Source organism: Strix uralensis, chromosome 3 (assembly GCF_047716275.1).
Source record: "Strix uralensis isolate ZFMK-TIS-50842 chromosome 3, bStrUra1, whole genome shotgun sequence".
In the NCBI taxonomy this organism is placed as follows: Eukaryota; Metazoa; Chordata; class Aves; order Strigiformes; family Strigidae; genus Strix; species Strix uralensis.
Genome location: NC_133974.1, coordinates 75308596 through 75328843, shown reverse-complemented (window position 1 = coordinate 75328843; position 20248 = coordinate 75308596). Strand labels below are relative to the sequence as shown.

Sequence of the window (20248 nt, the reverse complement as noted above, 5' to 3'; positions counted from 1 at the left end):
TAAACAAAAAAATATGTCCTTACACAGCAGAATATCTAATCCACTTATGGAGAGAGAAAAACAAAAGGCTAATGCGGCCTGTCCAAAAAGTAAAATAGCCACAAGTCTGTAGTGGCTGAAATTAAACCATGAGTCACACCATGTTACTTGTCACAGTTTAGATTAATTTATTATAAGATTTATGTAGTATAGGTACATTTTTAATGGTAAAGACTATTAGCGTACTCACATTAGCAAATAGGGCAAAAGGTCAATTTCTGGGCAGTCTTCTATTACGAAGTTCTATGCTTTGCCATTCCACAAACAGTCTGAACTACAACTATTATCTAAAAACCACCCTAAATTTTTGCTTCCATGCCATTTTAATCAACAACTTTCTACAGCAAACTTTACTCATGAGACAATACACTGAAAATGTTCTTCACAAACCAGTGAAGTGTGTGTCATACTGACCAGATAATATTTCCAATTTATTATTCAGAAAAAAACCAGTTAAAACAAACCTACAACGTACAATATGAGTCTTCACTCTTACATAGTTAAATCTATGTGGAAGGAAATTTATGCTGCGTAACAGACCAAAGCAACAGAAATGGGTGTATAGACTAAAAAGGAACAGCCAATCTTCATACTGAAGTGAATATGAATACATATTAATCACTTCCAAATTATGCAATGTTTAAATGTTTGTAAATAGACTCCTTTATGTAACTTGATTTTTTTCAGTACTTACTGAAATCCTACAGGCAGACATTGAGCACCATGTTTGAAGACCGGAAGGCTGGTGACAAGCTTTAAAAAGAGTACAATCATACTAAAAGAGAAACTCCAAAAGTTTTATTAGGATTTCAACAGACATTGCAAAAAAATATTGCATAATAATTGAAAACATAATATTTTAAACAAAGTAGCAATGTGGTATCAAGTAAAAGAAAGACTGGAACAGCTGTCTATATATGCTGTAAGGGAGATGTACCAGGAAAGGGATGTGACATTTTTAAAATTCAAGGGCAAATGTGAACAAGCCACATTTTGATAGACTGACTATACACCAGAGATTTTTTACAAACTGCATAGCAGCGTAAAAAAAAGTTTTTATCCTAACGATATTGTATTCCTGCATTTGGAGCAGTTTACAAGGCAGATTTTGTTTACAATATTGATATTTTAATAGCTCTGGATTCTCATAAAAAATAAACTAATTAAACAAAAAAGCCTGTATCTACATTTGAAAACAAAAGTGCATGTATTGAGAAATAGTGTTATTTCTTAAGAAGAACACAGAGTACTTAAAAAGTTCATTTTAATAGATCAGCAACTGAAGATTCTTTAGATGTACATCTGCACTGCGCTACAGTGAGATTCTACCAACCCCAGCTCCTCTAACTGAACACCCTCTTTTCCTAAGTGACTGAGACACACGCCTGCCTAACATACTTATGAGGGTTCTGGGTAGTTACAAAGAACGCCAAGTACCAAAACCACCACATTGCTGACTAAAAAATACCAGTAACCCAAGACAGATGTTTTAAAGTAGATGTAGCCATAAACGCAAGCATAAACTCCTCAATATTCAGGATCCTTCCAGTCACACTACTTTTAGACACTGGAGAGCTGCAGTAAGGAGCCATTAGAGCCAAAAGACAAGAACTGATGAAAGTCTGTCTCCTGCCTTGTACTGAAGAATTTGGGGGTAATAAGCATTTCAATGCACTCAGAGAACAGGGGCTGGAAGGGGCTGTGCTTAAAATCCCTACTGAAAACCCTGTTGGTATAGTCAGGTTTGTACACGAATCTAGATTCTCCTTTCCGGATAACTGTGGTAACAGCTAAGGATTACTGCAAATATTGCTAACTTCTGTAGAGGGTTTACTCCTTTCCTCTCTCCAAACAAAAAAAGACAGTGTGGAAAAAGAACATGTTGTTTGAAGATCCAGGCAGAACTTCTGTTTGAGCTCTTGTAATTTCAACTCATGGCACTGAAGAACTAGATTTAATTTTTTCTGGGCACCTGTAGCACTCTGGATAGAAAAAGGCAGTGAATGTTTACCTGGACTAGACCCAGAATGAGAAATGCACAGATACCAAAGTTGTGAACTGCAGCCAGACTAGCCATAAACAACGGCCCAGCACAGAAAATAGGAGTAATAAATTTAGCCATTTTTGTAAACATCTCCTCCTTACTAATCTCTTATTTTTTCCTATAATGGAAATACATACTGTATTTCTTTGTTCCAAGCTCTGGTCTGTTTCTGTTTTAGCTTTGTGGCACAGTTGCTAAGTGCAACAGGCTAGAGACACTAACATTAATACAAACAAGTTGGAAAGTCAGCTCAAGTTATTACAGTTTTGCTATACCAGGCCATTTTTCACAGCATGTATTCTCTGATCACAAATGCTTTGTAAGATCTTTTATTATGGAAGACTGGAAGCAAACTGGAGTTTTTCATTTAACTGATGTGGTTGAACATACCCTTCTGATATGCCTTATGCAATAAACAAATCATGTCTCATCTTATGAAGATGATACATTTGCTATACATACCAGTAATTTAAAATGCTCCTCAACAAAGCAGCATTTTCATAGACAAATTAACAGAAAAGGAGACAATACATTTCAGAATACCATAGAACAAGTAAAGCCCTTTCATTAGCTGAATTATAAATTCATAACTGTTCATCACATACTTTGAATTTCTGACTGCTCAAGCAATTTAACCCTCAGCCAACTGCAGGACAAGGAAAAACATTTTAAACATTTTATATCGATGTCATTGTAGGTGCGAGAGTAAAAACTAGTATTCCATGTTTTTAGCTCTAAAAGTTTTGCTCCCAGAAGTGAAATAACTGTTAATAGTTCAGAAGAAAAATAATAATTGTTGACATGTCAAAAGAAAGTTGTACTAAAAACTAAGCTGCTGTAAATCTGAGTTTGCTTAGATCATTCCTAAAAAAATTTTTTAAAAAAAGCTGATCCTAGACCACCTGTTAACTAGGAAGAGCACTAGAACACTGATTTCATGAGAAAAGATGTGCTTAAAAGCTGTGTTTGAGATGTCTACTATGAAGTTTTGAATTCTTCCTTATCTTTCAAATACTTGGATTATAATTTTGTTAAAAAAAAGTAGACCAAATACAGAAAGTGCATTGGTCGGGATTTTGTCTCACTACAATTCAGTGTTTCGTATCTAAATGTACATACCATTTAGAGGCCATTTTTGAAATGTTATCAGTCAACAGCAACATGGGCACCAGTGAATCAGAAAACACACCTTAGGATTTTGTTCTTAAATTATATAAGTTAGATAAAACTACCCTGTCCAGCAAGTTCTGAATTTTTCAAACGTTAAGGCAACTTTCATTACTTTCCAGCTAAACAGTATTATAAAAAATAAATGTCACTTCAAACCTTATATACACAGTGACAGAGTAGATTTAGCTAGAAAGTATCTTTAGTACATTAATAAAGTGTCACGTAATATTACCGAGGTTATATCAGGTGCTTGAGTGTATGTGCAATTGGAGTGGTTGCAATACTTAAAGTACTGGTTTCAAAACAGAGCGCAGTGAACGTCCTTCTTTAGTGAGTTCTCGTGTTACACACATACATGGCAGCGGAACAGCCTCCTCTCTTCTCTCTACAGCATTATAGCTACATTTCTTCAAGTGGTCAGCCATGCTTACGATGTCAGCAAACTTCCACTCATTCACAGTACAGAAGGCTGTACTGAAGCGCCAAACCTAGAAAATAAGTTGCACTTAGGCTCAAAATGTTTTAACATACCTGAACTCAGAGCAGAAAATTAAATGTTTGTGCTATAATACTTTCAGGCAATGTTTTGCATCTACTATAAATCACACTAAAAATCAACATGACAAAATTGTTTATAGTCAGTCCCAGGCCGATTCAGATTCCAAGTCAACTCTGAACACTGGGAAGAAGGACAGGCAATATTTTTTGCATCTACAAAGTAGATGCAATCAGAAGTTAAATGACAAAGTATTGCATGACCAGTCACAACAATCCACTTCTGAAATTATCAACTTCTGCAATTCCAAATGACTGGTGCAGATACTCTGCAGTTCTGGGGGGGGCTGGTGGGAAATGGTGAAAACTGTACTATACGAAGGTCACTCAAAGGTTTTAAGAATTATTTACATACTTATGGCACTCAATATCATGGCAATGGATAGAGTCTCAACAGGTTAGCAAAAATTAAAACTGCTGTAAACAGGATAAAGGCAAGAAAAGCAAATTTCATAGGCAAGTTTCCCACTTTCATAGAATATTGACATTAAAGAAAATCACGAAGCAATCATCCAGTATTTTAAAATCTTGGGAAGAACAGAGGTTAATTTATTTACATCCAGTAAAAACTAGACAGGAAGTACTTCTACTTCTTCAAGTGCAGAGAAGACTGAACCAACCTGCTAGCTATTTTCACTAATTGTTGTTCTATACAACAACCTGTTTCTTGAAGGGACATTACATCAAAAACCAGTAGTAACGATAGTGATCAGGGAAAACATTAAGGGAAAAAGCAGAGACATGACCAATTTAATACTTGCCCTTTCACCTTCAAAATAAAAAATAACTTACCTTTTCTTTTATCTGCCAAGAAGAACTTCCATCTGGGTACTTTCTCTTCTCCCAAAGCAGTATCACCATTCCACGTGCTTGAAGCAAGCTCCCACACACGTCTCTCATTAAACGTGACACTCTTGAAAGCTGACATAAACTAAAGCCATCTAGAAAACTAGCAATGTGCTGCAGAACCTCAAAAGGTAGACTACTCAGATGGTCATTGTGTAGTCCAATTAAGCAGCTTTTTGCTGGTTCTACTAACACTGTGGATATACAAGGCTGAACTCCAAATGACCGTAAGTGGCGGTCATGAATAATTTTTGCCCCTTGTGTTGAAGGACAAAACCTTCGTTGAGAATATGTACACCCATAATATGCCAAAGGACACCTCTGCTCCATCCAGCCATTAAGGCCAGCATGAATGTCACCATGCACATTCTTAAAATGCGATGAAAATTCATTCCTCCTAAACAACTGTCCACAAACAAATGTAAACATTGAACGCTGTTTTGTTTGGTATCTAGCCACATATTCCAATACCAAATCCAGTCCAAGGGTCTGGAATGGACTTGGATTTGAGAGCTGTGGGTTGGCATGATCACACGCAGAAGCTGAAGCTATTTCCCCCACCATTGTATTTGTGGCCAATATAGCAGATGGGAGAGAAAACGTTTGGGTCCCAAAGTCAACGTGATACACATCGACAGCGCGACTTTCCGATATCCCCCTACCTCCAGGAGAATCTCCTAGGCAAAACAGCAGAGCTGCAGTGATTAGATCAATCCCCTGAAGACCCATAGGATCTTCTGTTACTTCCAAATCTGATGTATCAACAGCTTTGTCTTCTTTTGGTGTAGACCAATAGTGGTTAACAAGGAATTTGTATGATCGATGCCGTAAAAGTGAAAATGCATCTACGTTTCTCAATCTTTCTTGCTCCACTTGTCTCTCTAACATTTCTTCTTCATTAGCATTATGGGGAAGTAGTACATGAGTAATGTTGCCATTAACTAAGTGATCAGCTGATATTACTTCTTTAAGTTGTGCTGTTACAGGGAAGGAGCTGCAAGACTGTAATGTTTCATCATCGTGAGATGCAGTACATTCACCATTTGCTACACTGGATGGTTTTGAATTAGATACACCAAGATCTTCATTCTGGTCCAACACCTTTGAACATTCATTCTCTACATGAAACCCATTACACAGAAGGGAGGAGTTACTGAGGTTTAGATTTAAGTCATGTTTTTGCATTACATCATAACAAATATCACTAGAACCATTTTGCTCCATTTGTGAATTTTGACTCAGGCTATCAAAGTTAATGCCCCCAACCGCTCCTACGTTATCTTCATCTGGATATTCATGGTCAGACTTTTTATCCTGAATAATGCCGTTGGAAGCTTGTTCTTTAGTCTCAGTATCTTCTTTCATTTCATGCGGTGAAATGCAGAGCCTTGAACTTAACATATTAATGTCCCTTGTAGCAGTGTTCAGGATATCCAGAGCAGCAGCTAAACTCCTCGTTGTTTCTACAGTAGCTTGATAAAGTGCACCATAGGACTCTTCATCTACAGGCATCAAACCATTTGAATGCACTGTATCTGGGGCACTTGATTTGACAGAGGCTTGCTCTCTGGATTCTGGTATTTGATCACCTGCTTTTGACATCATAGTTGCTACTTTAAGTGATTCTAATAACATGCGTTGGTCTTGAAGGGCTAAAGCCATATCTAGCTGCTCCACTTCATCAACATCTTTACTCAGATTTTCGTAAGATTTTCGGTCTGCGTAACTGACTGGCCATCTATTCCACTCCATGGTGCAACATACCACACTTGCAGGACAAACTTCTAGATGATCAGCAATTTTATTTCGGGCTACTATGAAGGGGCATCCAAAGCCACTATTCAAACAAGGCACTCTTTCAAGTGGACATAACATGCGATGTTCCTCAGCTTTACATGAGTGAAAAACTGCTCCACAAACCAGCGGGCAGCCAATCAAATCACAGGAAATGCCAGGCTCTGGTCTGGTCATACAACGACGGCTGACACAGTTCACACAGTGTAAATGTTGTTGATGTTCCTCCATGACTGTAAATCCAATTCTGAGTGAAGAGAAAGGAGACAAAAGCAGGAAACATTAACTCAATATTGTTAACATTTACTATTACTTGCAGTTTTGCATCCTCTGTGTGTACAGAGAGATATATGTTAACACAATGTGAACTGATCAGTAGCCTTTTTAAGAGAACAAGTATATGAAATTTTATCACAAAGAAATGGTGTTTAAAAGTTCACCTGAAAATTAAAGATGGACATTTGTATCGGGGTTCAAGACACAGTCTATGCATTTATTCATCAGGTATAATATATGCAACTTCGGTACAAATGTTGTATAATGCTTTCCTCTGGAACAGCATTTTTCCCCTGCCCATTGCAAATAGATGACTCAATGAAAAACAAAGCATGATTGCTGACTATGGCCTACTACCTAAAATCATAAACCATACAACTCTACAGAGTAAGGAGATGAATAAAGGAAGCCAGATTCATCCTCATCTCCAGTTCTCCAAGCAACCTATTCCCTGGGCTGCTTGGTACCACACCTAAGCTTCTGACATCTTCTTCATGCAGATCTGTTTAAGGCAATCTGCAGCCCTCAGTGTACATCTCAATCCCCTGTCGTATCCCATTTGCTCCTCTCCATGCTTCTGACAGACAGCAGTCCTTTACAACAGCTCTTCACTCTTTTTTTCTTCACCTATAGCGTATAGCTCCTCCCTTATTTTTATTAGTAGTTGTTGCACAAGGGTAGCAATTATACTACACATTAAGTCCTTTTATTTCATTGAAAACTTTTACATAAAACTTTACTACGCAACATAGTCCTATCTATACCTCCAGTTCAGTCCACAAGAGGTAATTTTTTTAATGCATCCTATGGCCATCCTGATTACAATACCAGCAGTTCAAAGTGTAAGGGTAACACAACAACTTTACGTAATGAGGCCAAACAGCGCTAAAAATCCAAATAAAATTTATTGCATAATCTATTATAACATATTGACACAAACAAAAGAAATCGATTCTTTGTTGTGGTATGAAGGAAAAAAAAAAAGTAGACTTTGCATCTTTGTACCATACTTCAAGAAGCTCTGGAACTGCTCAGTAGCTGGAATGCAGGCCCACGCAAGTGACCAAACCCTCCCCTATGCTCTAACAAACTCCCTCTCGTAAGTGATACCATTAGGATTACAGTTCAGAGATATTAGGGAACAACTTGCACAGAGCCAAATCTCAAAATACTGTCCCAAAAATACATTGCTCAGTTACATCTTTTCCTCACTCCCCATCCTCCCACAATTTTCTTGGAAAATAAAATGTTTATAGAATTGAAGATTAATAAAAATGGTCCCTTATCTTATTCTGGCTAACAACTGCTCTCATGCATTGTCTTCAGGCTAAACACTTCAGTTTTAATGCATTAAAACTTCTTAAATTAAAAATACTCTAAACTGTAAAAATAAAACTGCTTAGTATTATTCCTTTTGTTCAAACTGAAGGTAAGAGGAAACAAAACTGTCTTTTAGACACTCCACTTTATTTAAAGTATTTAAATAGAAATCTATGTGACACTTCACTCACTTGTATTCTTTTAATGCTTTGAAATTCATGCCAACTTTAAGTAGCAATCAATCCTCATCCCCCCATCCGTCGTAATTTGGATAACTCAAATATTTTAGCCACCCACTCTCCTGAACACTTCTAACAAAGAAGCATATGTGCTACCCTTAGCAGGCAAAACACAGCTGAATTTTCGCCACCATACCTTAGTATTTATATACTGAGTAACAAGTAAGTTTCAAATCAACTGTCAAGTGCATCAGTCACTGAACTCAGTGACTGACTTGCTAAAGATTTCAGCAAACCTTTCTGGCACACAACTTGCTTTAACTTTGTCCTGGTTTCGGCTGGGGTAGAGCTATTTTTTCTTCTTAGTAGCTAGAATAGTGCTGTGTTTTGGATTTAGTATGGGATTTGGGATAAGAATGTTGATAATACACTGATGTTTTCAGTTGTTGCTAAGAGATCAAGGACCTTCCAACTTCCCATGTCCTGTCCATGTGCAGGTGCACAAGAAGCTGGGAGGGAGCACAGCCTGAGCAACAGACCCAAATGAAATATTCCATATCATATAGATGAGGGTTGGCAGGGACGCTCACTCTCCTCTTCTGGGATTGTGGTTTCACAGTTTCTCTTCTCTGGGATCGCTAGCCAGGAACAGGCTGAGCATCAGTCATCAGGTGGTGAGCAACAGCACTGTGCATCACTCATTTGTATATTCTATTATTACTTTCATTATTATTTTAATTTTATTTTATTTCAATTATTAAATTGTTTTTATCTCAACCTATGAGTCTTCTTACCTTTACCCCTCCAATTCACTCCCCCACCCCCCCAGCTGGGGAAGGGTGAGCTAGCAACTGCATGGTGTTTGGCTGCCAGCTGGGTTTAAACCACAACAAACTCGCATATTAAGTCAGATAGCATCTACTGCAAAGAGCTGAAACATGTTCAGTAAAGAATGAACAAGAGTAAACTATTTGACTTCTCTATTTTTAGTTCTTCCAGCAAAGACCTAAGTAATTCCTGCCAAATATGGCAGCCTACCTGTTGCTAGGCCAAAGAAATTTCAGTTTTGCAACACGACTGAAACCGAATGAACTCTAGTTCTCCTCAAGTCAACAAGTGAGCAGAGATCAAAAGGGAGTTCTCAGGTTATGTGTATATTTTAAAGCGCTTAACACAAAATGGAAACAGCCCTGAAAGAGAAAATTGCTAGTTTATAATGCAAGAGCCCTCACAGAGCTCAGCCCTTGCTTCATGTATCTAAACACAGTCCCGCTCCCATAAAACAAGCAGTCTGCTAGCAGTAAGGCTTAATTTAATCAGTTACCCATAATTATGTTTTAAAATATTTTTTTTTTAAAAAAAAACCACATTGTTTACCTACTTTGCAGAAAGCTGTGCACCCTGCTCACTTGAAGACGGCCAGAAGCGAGCCACTTCTGGAGCAGAAGGCCAGCGTGTGAGCTAGCGCACACTGCTCTGCCAGCACTGTTCTACTGCTTCTAGGCCAAAGCTGGCTCACATGCAAACACCTCAGAACACGGTCAAACTCAGCTCATGTTTGCCTGCACCATTTGTGCAGACATACCCTAAATTAGTCAACCATCATTAAATACTATCTTTAAATAGCCTATGTGAGCTTACACAGGAGAACATTCTATTAAGACAGTAAAACATCCTCCTCCCTAACACACTATCTTGGTCTTTACAAGTCAGATTGTGAAACCTGAGTTGCATGATGATAACTGGCTTTCCTCAGGCTCCTGGACTCCTTTCACACATAAGATAATATTCATCAAAACTTAATAATTTCATAGAAGCAAATGAAATTTTCAAGTGTGTAAGGAGGAGACAAAACCTGGTGAAAACATCAAATATCACTAACAGACAGTCTAAGAAAGCCAGAACAGACACTAAAATACCATGCTTTACCAACAGGTAGATGCTAATTTAGTTCTAGAACAGATGCTTGCAACTGTTTTTATAAAGCAGCAGTTACACACGCAATCAATTAAATAGCTGAAGTAACCTGTTCTCTCAGTTTCTGTAAATAAGAATTTTATCGGTCACTAAGAAGTTTGGTATTAGTTGCCATTTCTTTTAAAATACAAATCCTTTGGCTCCTTAACTAAATATATAATTTAAAATCTCTTTGGACATCATTTAGACCATCAGCAGAACACTCATTAAAATTCTGTGTCCTGCTTACAAGCCTTAACATCACAGCACCTGCTGCAGAACTTCAATTTAATCAGAATGTCACATTTTATTTATAGCTTACTACAAAGTCCTTTTATATATATATTAAATGCGCTTTTATGCATTTTTAATTTTAATACCTGGGCTTCAAACTCAACAGCTGTTTTGGGACAGTCATGAATTCTGGACTGCTTAAACTAGTTAAGGCTTTTGATAGAATTCAATTATCAAATTGCAAATTAAGTCCAAAGGCAAAAACCCAAATGACTCAAACTGGTGAAATAAATGGACAAGACCTCCAGAATTAGCACATTCATTAATCAACAAATGGTCATGACTCACTCCATTTTGTAAGCTAACTTTGTGAACCACAGAACTTAGCACCTCTTTGATTCATTGAGAGCATCCGCATATGAATCATTTTCCTCCGAAGAACCAAAATCTATGTATCACTGGTACTACACAGAGAACAAAAACCACCCTCTTCCCAAACACTGCCTTGTAAAGAAAAACTGTTGGGTAAAGGGTAAAGAAAATCCTTGCTGGAGGTAACAAAGTGCTTTCATTTCCTCTGATACAGAAAATTGAAAGGGCTAGCAAAGTGTCATTGCTGACCTGAAAAAAACTTACCTGTCATTAAAACATGTATCAATAATATTTACAGTGTCTGTACTCCACTGTGTTCCTTGCCACAATTTGGTGAGAAGTGTCAGATCAATGACTACAGCAAGAACAAACAGCTGTCCTTTTCTGATAGTGTAGTGTCAGCAACTAGCTGCAGTTCATATGAGATGCTTCCGTACACACACTTGACTGTTACTAGCAGAGAAACCTAAAAATACATCCCGTTCCAGTGAGGTGACCACTGCTCTCAGAATCTGTGCAATCACTTGATGTTATTGTACATACTATACAGTCAGCTGACCAAATCAGTCAGAACATGCTTTGAAAATGTCATAATTAAAAGGATTAAAATTCCAGCTGCTACAGCCACATGATTTTCAGTTGCTGTTGTAACACAAACATTAAAATAGCATAATAAGGGTTTCAGTCACCACACAATACTTCAGCTCTCACTTTCTTCTACACCACAAAGAGTAAGGACCTGTACTTAGTATTATTAACCCTGAAGTCTGCTTACCTACTCTCCCCGACATGAATTCTTTGGTGCCAATAAGATAGGAAATCACAGCAACTATTACTGCTATTGGAACCCTCCATTACCCAGCCACCTTTTATTCACCAAACCTGTAAAGCTCAACTATCTTTGAGACTCTTCCCTCTATCAAATTTGACTAAACAGGCCAACAGGTTCTCAAATTACTGGTTCAAGGAAGTCGAACAGAGAGACACAAGGAGTCCTACAGGTTTAAACTTCCAGGAGCATCCAAATCCACCCACAAGCAATCAAATATATGCAAACCATTCTACAAAATCCCCTTTTGTTTTGGAGGTTGTAGAAGAAAATGCTGCATTTTTGAATCTTTCATCTTTTATCCAGGTCTCTGGCTAAGTGAGAGAGAGATTTAAGTGACGGTGGTTAAAAAAAGGGTAAGGAAAAATAGGGCAAAAGCTAGAGAGAAGTATAAAAAGAGCTTTAGAATATTCTGCCAAAATAGAATTGGCAGTACTATATAAAATTATTGAACAAGCTATTTTATTTTTCTATATCCTACCATGCATGGGAGAATAACTATCATTCACCTTGACCAACAGGTCTAACTATCAAATGCTTTAAACAAGCTTTGCGGTCTTCTAGAAGGTAAGCTCTTCTTGTCTTGGCATCCCTATCCTGCACAAAAAGTATAACAATTTCTGCATCTAAAAACCAACACCTCAGTCTACTACAACAATAGCATGGCCACATTAACTTTCTATGTTATGCATGTTATGCTCCCTTTTTCGGTTTGGGGGCGACACTGTTTGGGTTCGTTGGTTTGAAGTGGTTTTTGATTCATCCATTTTCAAATAACCGATGAACATGAACTGAAAGTTCAGCAAGATGTCTTTGGCACTGTTTCAACTGGCGAATGGCAAGCTCCACCACCAGCTGCCATCTCTGCTTGAGGATGCTCTAACTCTACTCCTCAAGACTCCACAAAGTCTAAGGTTAACTAGCCCCATTCTCCAAAGCCACTGCAGCCACTGGCTTCATATTAGGGAGCTAGGTACCTCAAATCCTGCTTAAATGTCTCTCCATAGCATTAGGAAAGCAGGAAACAGGGACATACAGCAACATTAATCTAACGCTACATTAATTTATTTAATATACCAACTACTTTAAAACGGTGAATTCAAAAGAACATCAAACATTACAAACTGCTAGTTATTAAGATGAAATAACATGACCAAGAGGTGACAAATTTAAAGGTATGTGCTGCAGTTGCACAGGTAACTAGTACATGCGGCCCTATCTTATATACTAAGGCAATTGTTCTTTTTTATACAATTTTTCTCATCTGAAAGAGAAGTTCCTGACAGGAACCTTGTGAAGCCTTATACTTTTTCAAACTAGTTTACATCAGACATACTTTTAGGAAGTAGAATCCTTTCAGATGCCACTTAAAATCTCAACCTTATGGGATACAAATTACTGCCCCGACCTCTGAGTTCAACAGGAAAACCCTGGATTCTGTTTCAACTAGGCAGATCAGAGAAGTTAAAACTATATTCAAAACGTTTGGATAGACGAGTTTTCACTGCATTCTCAAACATAAAGTCATCCACAACAAAGAGAGCATCTTCCCCGTCTGGTAGTACTGCACGTATTGGACGTACTGGAATTCAGTTTACATTATGTTTTTGTTAATCACTGAACACACGAGAAGGAGCTTCAATTACTAAAGCCCAAACTACTATACAAGTAGTATGCTACTTCTACCATTATCATCAGTCTATAGCAATTTATATGTATTACACAAAAGAGGCAGAAAAAGGTCAGGCTCAAAACATGACTTCTTATTGCAAGAAAAAAAACACAAGGGGATACATACTTCCTGAATTATTCTAGTTTTATCAGTGATCTAGTATCAAAGGAGTATGTACTAACTGCTTTGTGAAGCATAAATTAAAGTTATCCATCTACCTCAAAAACAAACCAGACCAAAACAAAAAGAAACTTCTAACTACAGCAAATATAGTGAGCATTAGAATTTTACGGCAGTGCAGCTTTTTTATGTCAACCTTATAAAGAAAAGCTTTTCCATGTCTACTCCTGCCCCAAACATCCTATTACAGGAGCTGACCTGTATTTTGTGTTCTGCTGAGTAACACTTTAGGAGTTCCTTTCTCCCTAGTGGCAAACCATCTACCTCCCATTCAGAGAATTCAGTGAGATATTCCCTCTCAAATCATTGCAGACAAAAAAACTAGAATTCAAGGGGAAAATGACTCAAAGCAAAACGCTGCTTTGCCTGAAGTGGACCCTCCACTGATGCCCCATGTGTCTGGCTTAGCTCCATTTTAGAACAGAAACTCTGATAGAATGACAGAACACTGTCTTCTATCACTATTAAACTCTATGAGTGTTAAAAATCGAAACCAAGATTACTAAGCTTTTCCTTAGAGTACTTTTGTGACAGATCTGCCATGCATTATTGTCTCCTTGACACATTCCCCAAAGAAGAAACCCAAAGGCCTCAATGTGCCTTTGGCCACGCACTGACACAGGACAACCACAACAGGAACAGCTACGCTTGCTGCATGGCTCAGGCACAAAAGCACTCTACCTGTTGAGATGGTGAGAGGGCAGAAACAGCTAGAGAGCCAGTAGATTTCATGTGTAAAGCACTTCTGAACTTGAACTCAGTGCGACTCCTCGATTGCTGCAGACTCTGCAAGAAATGAGATCAGAATTAAGGTTTCATTTCAGGTGTACAGACTGCTTTCTGTATGTACAATCCTCTAAAAAGGTCGTGTGCTTACATCACCTGGAGCTACAAATGTTGAAATATTTTCAAGGTTTTACAGAAAAATAAACAAGCTTTTAACAGACTTTGCAAGCGCAACCTAAGTTCTGTCATTTTAGCTTATTGCTAGCTGTTAGTCACACTAGATGGTTACCTATTTATATTTAAGGCTAGAAGACATTACAAGTTATTATTCTGACCTACTTCACTTAATTCTTTCGTTTGGTCCACCAGAAACGACTGAAGAAAAAAAACAAACTTGAATTAAAGATTGCAACAGTTGAAGAACTAAAATAAAAAAAAGCTTCATTCTTTCACAAACTGCATTTTAGCCTAGTTAAAATTTGTCCAGCTTCAGTCTTTGGACCTGAGAACTTATTAAGCAGTCGCTTAATATTAAAAAGCTCTTTACTATAACAAGCTGCTTCTTCCATGTGTTCATACGCATGGATTATCACTAAAACTTAACAGAGACTGAACCAAGGTGATATACACAAAGAAACAATGATATCCTTATCCCCAAATATCTCACAAATCCTTCACGGAAATAAGCCATTTCTCAGAAATCATAAACAGAGCTACCGGAGAAAATCATCATAGAATCACAGAATGGTTTGGGTTGGAAGGAACCTTAAAGATCATCTAGTTCCAACCCCACTGCCATGGGCAGGGACACCTTCCACTAGGATCAGGTGGAAATAGTGCATTCTATATTACAGTAGGTAGTTTTCAGCCACCCAAAATAAACCAAAAATAAATCCTCCTTCTTACATAATATTTTAATTCATACATGCTGCTGCAGAATTCCTGACCTCTGTATATTTATAGAAACAGGCCAAAAATCTTGTTAATATACTGTTTCAGGTCTTACTACACAAGTTTAACCAGTTCCCATAGCAAAATAAGAAAACAACTTTAAAGTAAATGGAACGTGAACACAACTTCTCTTCAAGGTCCCAGACCAAAATGCAGATGTCATGTACGCAGCACATACAAGGTTATTTTTTCTATTAAAAATACACCCTTGCTAGTAGATGATGGCCTGACCACTGTACAGCAAGAGTAGATAGTACACAAAAAAAATTTAACAGACCCCACACACACATACCACAGCAGATAATACTAAAGTAGAAAAGATGGAGTTTGTCCTAAAATATTTTGAAAATTTAAAGTAGAACAAAAGAACAGGAGAACAAGAACAGAGACAGTATTAACAACTTACTCTATTTTCAGGTATTTCACTTTCTTATCAAATGAAAGACTTTTTTGCAACACCTGTTAGGCTTTTTCCTCTTCCAAGCTGCTTGGTTTTAAAACCAATGGAAATAGTAAAAAATATCCAGTTTTAAAAAAAAGGATTTTCTAAACAAAAACTCACCGATCTCAAATGGCTGATGACAGGAAGCTGGGAACACATCTCATAATGAGCATGTTATACCTGCTCTTTAGATACATTTTTAACTTGAACAGAGAACTGGAAAACACAAAGATCTGCACTACAAGTGCAGGGTTTTAGGACATAGAGTGAGTCATCGATTTCTGATCTCTAGTATCATTTAAACTGCCTTTTACAAACGTCAACAAGCTTGATGCTATTACTTTTTCCCCAGACTCCAGCTGAACATTCCCATCCAAACACATTCCATAGCCGATGACAATAGTGACTCAGCTAAAACAAGGTTTTGTAAGAGCATTACAGCTATGTCAATAAAGCACACTCCTAAAAAGATCCTATTTGCAATGAATCTGTCACTCTGACAGATTTCTCTGTCACACGGGACTTTTGGAAAACTACAGTTTCTACTAGAGATGCTTCTAAATAGACAAATACAAAGCTTAAACTTTAACAAACAACCTAAACACCACCCACCTTCCAGCACCTATGTAACCAAGACCACCCTGAACCACCACTACCATAAGTTTTATATGAAGAGCTGTAACTACACCAATTAGAATTTTACCTCACCGTGCCTTTTGTTCTCATGCCTTAAATTTAAACCTATCAGGTTTTCATCACAATTTCACATTAAGAGCTTAGATCAATGTTTGGCATTTGGTAAACAACAGCACAGTCTACTCAATTCGATGTTCTACAGACTGTGAGGGTTTGCAGGATATTGTAGATTCAAACAGCATTAACAGATTACAGTAAAATTAAAACAAGACCTCAAGTGTCACCTCAGAAACTATTAAAACCAGTAGCTTGCAAAGTAAGTCAGAATCTAGAGCTCCTCTCTGATTTTAACTCTCCTGGCCTGCTTTAGACCAGTTTATATTACAAGATTTTTCAGTCTTTTTCCCTCGTTCAGTACTGAGACTAGGCAGTACCCAGACTTAGGACAGCTTACATAGGATATCACTGTAACCCTCCATAATGTAACTCCTTGATTATTTGTGGTCTGTTCAGGAATACTTACTCCTTATACAATCTAACCATCTCACCAACAAATACTTGAGCTACCTTTATTCTTATTGTGCAAACTGAAAGAGAATTATCACCAGTACAGTGATCTCTAGCTAAATGATTCCCTGCTCCCATCTCTATCCCACTGGATGTCATTGCCAGAGGCAATCAGCATTTGCCTCATTTGAGACAGAGCTCACCAGAGAGCTAGGTCTATCAATATGAAGGAAATTTTGTTATTTTTAGTTCAGTTGGACTGAATACAAAGCATAGGTTTGTTAGAAAGCTGAAATCCACAGCAGCTACAGGAGCTCACTTGAAAACTAATAGCCATATGCTCCAAGACACTCTTTAGGACCTCGGTCAAAAACTTGGTTGTCCAAAAATGCACAGAAATCTTGCCCAGAAAGTTTCCAACCAGATATTGCTAGTTAAACTCAGAACTTATTTTGCCCATTAGACCTCTTAACATCAAAGTACAAGGCAAGGGAAGTATAATCCAAATTTAAGAAGTTAATTGAGTAAAAGAATTTAGTGCAAAAGAACGAACATTTGAGCAGCAAAGTAAAAACACTGCTTTTGCACAGCCTTTGTCCACTCTGCTGGAATTCTCCTGTTCTCTAACACCTTCTAACTTTGGAAAAGAATGAGACAGAGACCCTACAAAAAGTCTCAGCTTTCAATACAACCCCAATTCACCCTTTGAATCTATTTCTTCTCTGGATGAAACTTGACCACTATGGAGAAGTTAGGTACAGATATTTACATGCATATAGAGTGGAAGATGGATTAAAGTTGCCAGTGTATTTTTCAGTCTTCCAGGTATTTAACTTGCTTAGCAACCAAAGTTCTTTTAATAATATTTTTGTACTTTTGGGACAGGGGGAGATCATAAATGCGCACAGCTAACATCCTCATCAGCAGGGATGCATGAACCTCAACCCTCCAGACCACAGCACAAGTTAAGGTGTACAACATTATCACACAACAGAAGGCAGCAGCTGTCCAGGGAAAGGACTCAACCATCAAGTGCTACACACTGATTTGAGACAAAGCAGAGGGAGACCTCTTGCCTGAAGTCTGGCATAAGCAAGGTGATGCCGTTGCTACAGCAGCACAGGCCCAGTTTTGGATTAGTATGCTAACACACACTTATTTTGGCATATTAACAATGTAATCAGCAAAAGGGAAACAAGGATTATGAAAAGCTCCTCAGCCAAATCCGAGAACAATTTTACAGAACAAAAGCAAGCCGTCTCTCCAGCTCACGAGTTTTTCCCTGGAGAATTCAGAAGACCTGCTGCAAACGACAGCAGCAGTACTAGAACTTTTGGAAGTGAGGCCACACGACTGTTTCAACCTGTGTGCCGTTCAACAAGCTGCTGTCACCTCCCCGGACGCTTCCGATTGCCAACCTGTGGGGCTGCAGAAGTACAGCTACACAACTTTCTTCACCTTCAGAAATAAGGTAAAAAAGGTTCTAGTGCACGTCAATAATAGTCATCAAAAAAAAAGGCGGTAAGAGACACACCACCATCTCTTGCATGATCTGAGCACAGCTACTCGAAGTACACGAACACGGGGGATTAGAGAAGGATGTCAGCAATACCTCCGGATTGTTTGCTCTCTTCCCCTCTCCTTCCATGCAGGAAGGAGTCTCTCCGACTGCAGTCTCTACAGCACCAGGCAGACCCCGGCCCTGCCCCTTCCCACGCGCTATCGCGACACCCCGGAGGACGCTGGCAGCGCCGCGGGGTAAGAGGCGGCGGCAGCCGCAGGGCCGCAGCGGGGCCGGAGCCGGGGCGGGGCGGCCGGCGGCCATCCTACATGGCACGTTACCACCGACACACACTCAGCACTTCGGGCCCTGCGGGAGCCGGGGGGGCGGGCAGGGAGGAGGGGACACCGGCGAAGCACGCACGCCAAACCCCGCGCGGCCTCCTCCGGGGGCTGCGGGCGGCGCCGCCCCCGCCTCCCGGCCGGGACCTGTCAGGGACAGCGGGGAGCCGCGACCGAGCCGGCGCCGAGCCCCGGCCGCCCTCGCCCCGCCGCGACCCCGGGCGCTCGCCCCCGCCGGGCCGCCATTTGTTTACTACCCGGCTGCCAGGCAGCCGCCGCCGGCCAGGAGCGGGACGCAGCCCCGCCGGGGGGGCGCAGGCCCCGGCTCGCCCCGTCGGCTGCGGGTAGCTGCGGCTCACCCGTCCCCGTCGCTCGGCAGGCCGGAGGGCGCGGGAGACTGCGCGGCGCCTCGCCCTTTCCGCCGCCGGGCTCTCGCCGCCGCCGCGCTCGCTTCGCTTCGCCCGGCCGGGCCTGGCCTGGCCTCGCCTCACCGCCCGCCGGGCTCCCGCGCGGCCCCGCTGCCGGCCGCGCCCCCAACGGCCGCGCGCTAGGGCGGGCGAAGGAACGCGCGGGGCGGGGCAGCCGGCGCGGGCCCCGCCGGCGCTGCCGAGGGGCGGGGCGAGAGGCTGGGAGCGCGCGCGGCGCCGGCACGGCCAGTCTGCCCCAGCGGCCGCGCGGCCGCCGCGGCGGGAGGGGCGGGGCCACGGCGGGGGGCGGGATGCCCGGATGTCGCGTCCTCGCCGGCAGCCCCTGCCCCCCGGTCTCGCCCGCGCGCGTGCGCGGTGGTGGCAGCGGTCGGGGAGGGCGGCGGGGTCTGTCCGCGCGAGGCAGGGCGCGTGAGCAGGCGGCCGTCGGTGTGGGGCGGGAGGGGCTGCTGCCGGCCGGGCTGTGACGGAGGGAGCCTCTTGGGGGGGGGGGGGGGGGGGGGCGGGTGCGCTCTGCCCTGCCCTGCCCTGCCCTGCCCTGCCCTGCCCTGCCCTGCTCTGCCCTGCCCTGCTCTGCCCTGCCCTGCTCTGCCCTGCCCTGCTCTGCCCTGCCCTGCTCTGCCCTGCCCTGCTCTGCCCTGCCCTGCTCTGCCCTGCCCTGCCCTGCCCTGCCCAGCCGGGCTGGGGCCAGCGGCTCCTGGCAGCGGGGTTACCGTTTGCGAAGCTCTCCTGAGCCCGAGCCGGCCGCCGCTGCGGGCGGTGGAGCGAGCAGGGCAGAGCCTGGGCGGAGGGCACAGCGAGCACAAGCTGCTGCCTTGCGTCCAGACAATCCCCTCGGCTCGGCTAGGGCACTGGTGAACGCAGTGACACTGGGCCTTGCTGAAGTTGTCACCTCAGTAAAGCATTTCCTGCCAGCCAGTTCGAAATATGCCTTTTGGTGTACTGGCAATGCCTGTCTAGCACCTTTCACGGTGCAGGTTTGACTTACGGTCACCCTGCAGGCTTCCAGAGCGCTGAGCAAAACGTGTTGTTTTTTTTCCCAGAAACTTGCACTTCCTCCGAGAGGTGCAGGGTGTTGAGCCAGGTTTTGCAGGTTCTGCTCTTCAGACTATACCAGCCAACTATTAAAAGGAAGCTGTAGCTAGGCAGGAATTACTCGGGGTGTTAAGACTGTAAGGGTCCTTATTCCTGATAACACGTGTCATGTTTTGAGGGGTACAGTGTATTTTGTGGTCTTGAGAGAAAAGCAGCTT

General features: G+C 41.2%; 1 protein-coding gene across 4 annotated transcripts; it reads right to left on the bottom strand.

Annotated features, from left to right (window-relative positions):
• Window positions 1–815: 815 nt before the first annotated feature.
• FBXO30 (F-box protein 30) lies at window positions 816–19089 on the bottom strand. Of its 4 annotated transcripts, none has more exons than XM_074862927.1 (4): window positions 18930–19089; window positions 14148–14252; window positions 4601–6695; window positions 816–3741 (listed from the first exon to the last, which is right to left on the bottom strand). In XM_074862927.1, the coding sequence occupies exons 3-4, from the start codon at window positions 6677–6679 to the stop codon at window positions 3538–3540; spliced, it is 2283 nt and encodes a 760-aa protein (XP_074719028.1). In that variant the 5' UTR covers window positions 6680–6695; window positions 14148–14252; window positions 18930–19089; the 3' UTR covers window positions 816–3537. The 4 variants fall into 4 exon arrangements, with proteins under 4 accessions (XP_074719028.1, XP_074719030.1, XP_074719029.1 ...); XM_074862929.1 differs by lacking the exon at window positions 18930–19089 and adding an exon at window positions 18341–18634; XM_074862928.1 differs by lacking the exon at window positions 18930–19089 and adding an exon at window positions 15706–18320.
• Between the last annotated feature and the right edge of the window lie 1159 nt (window positions 19090–20248).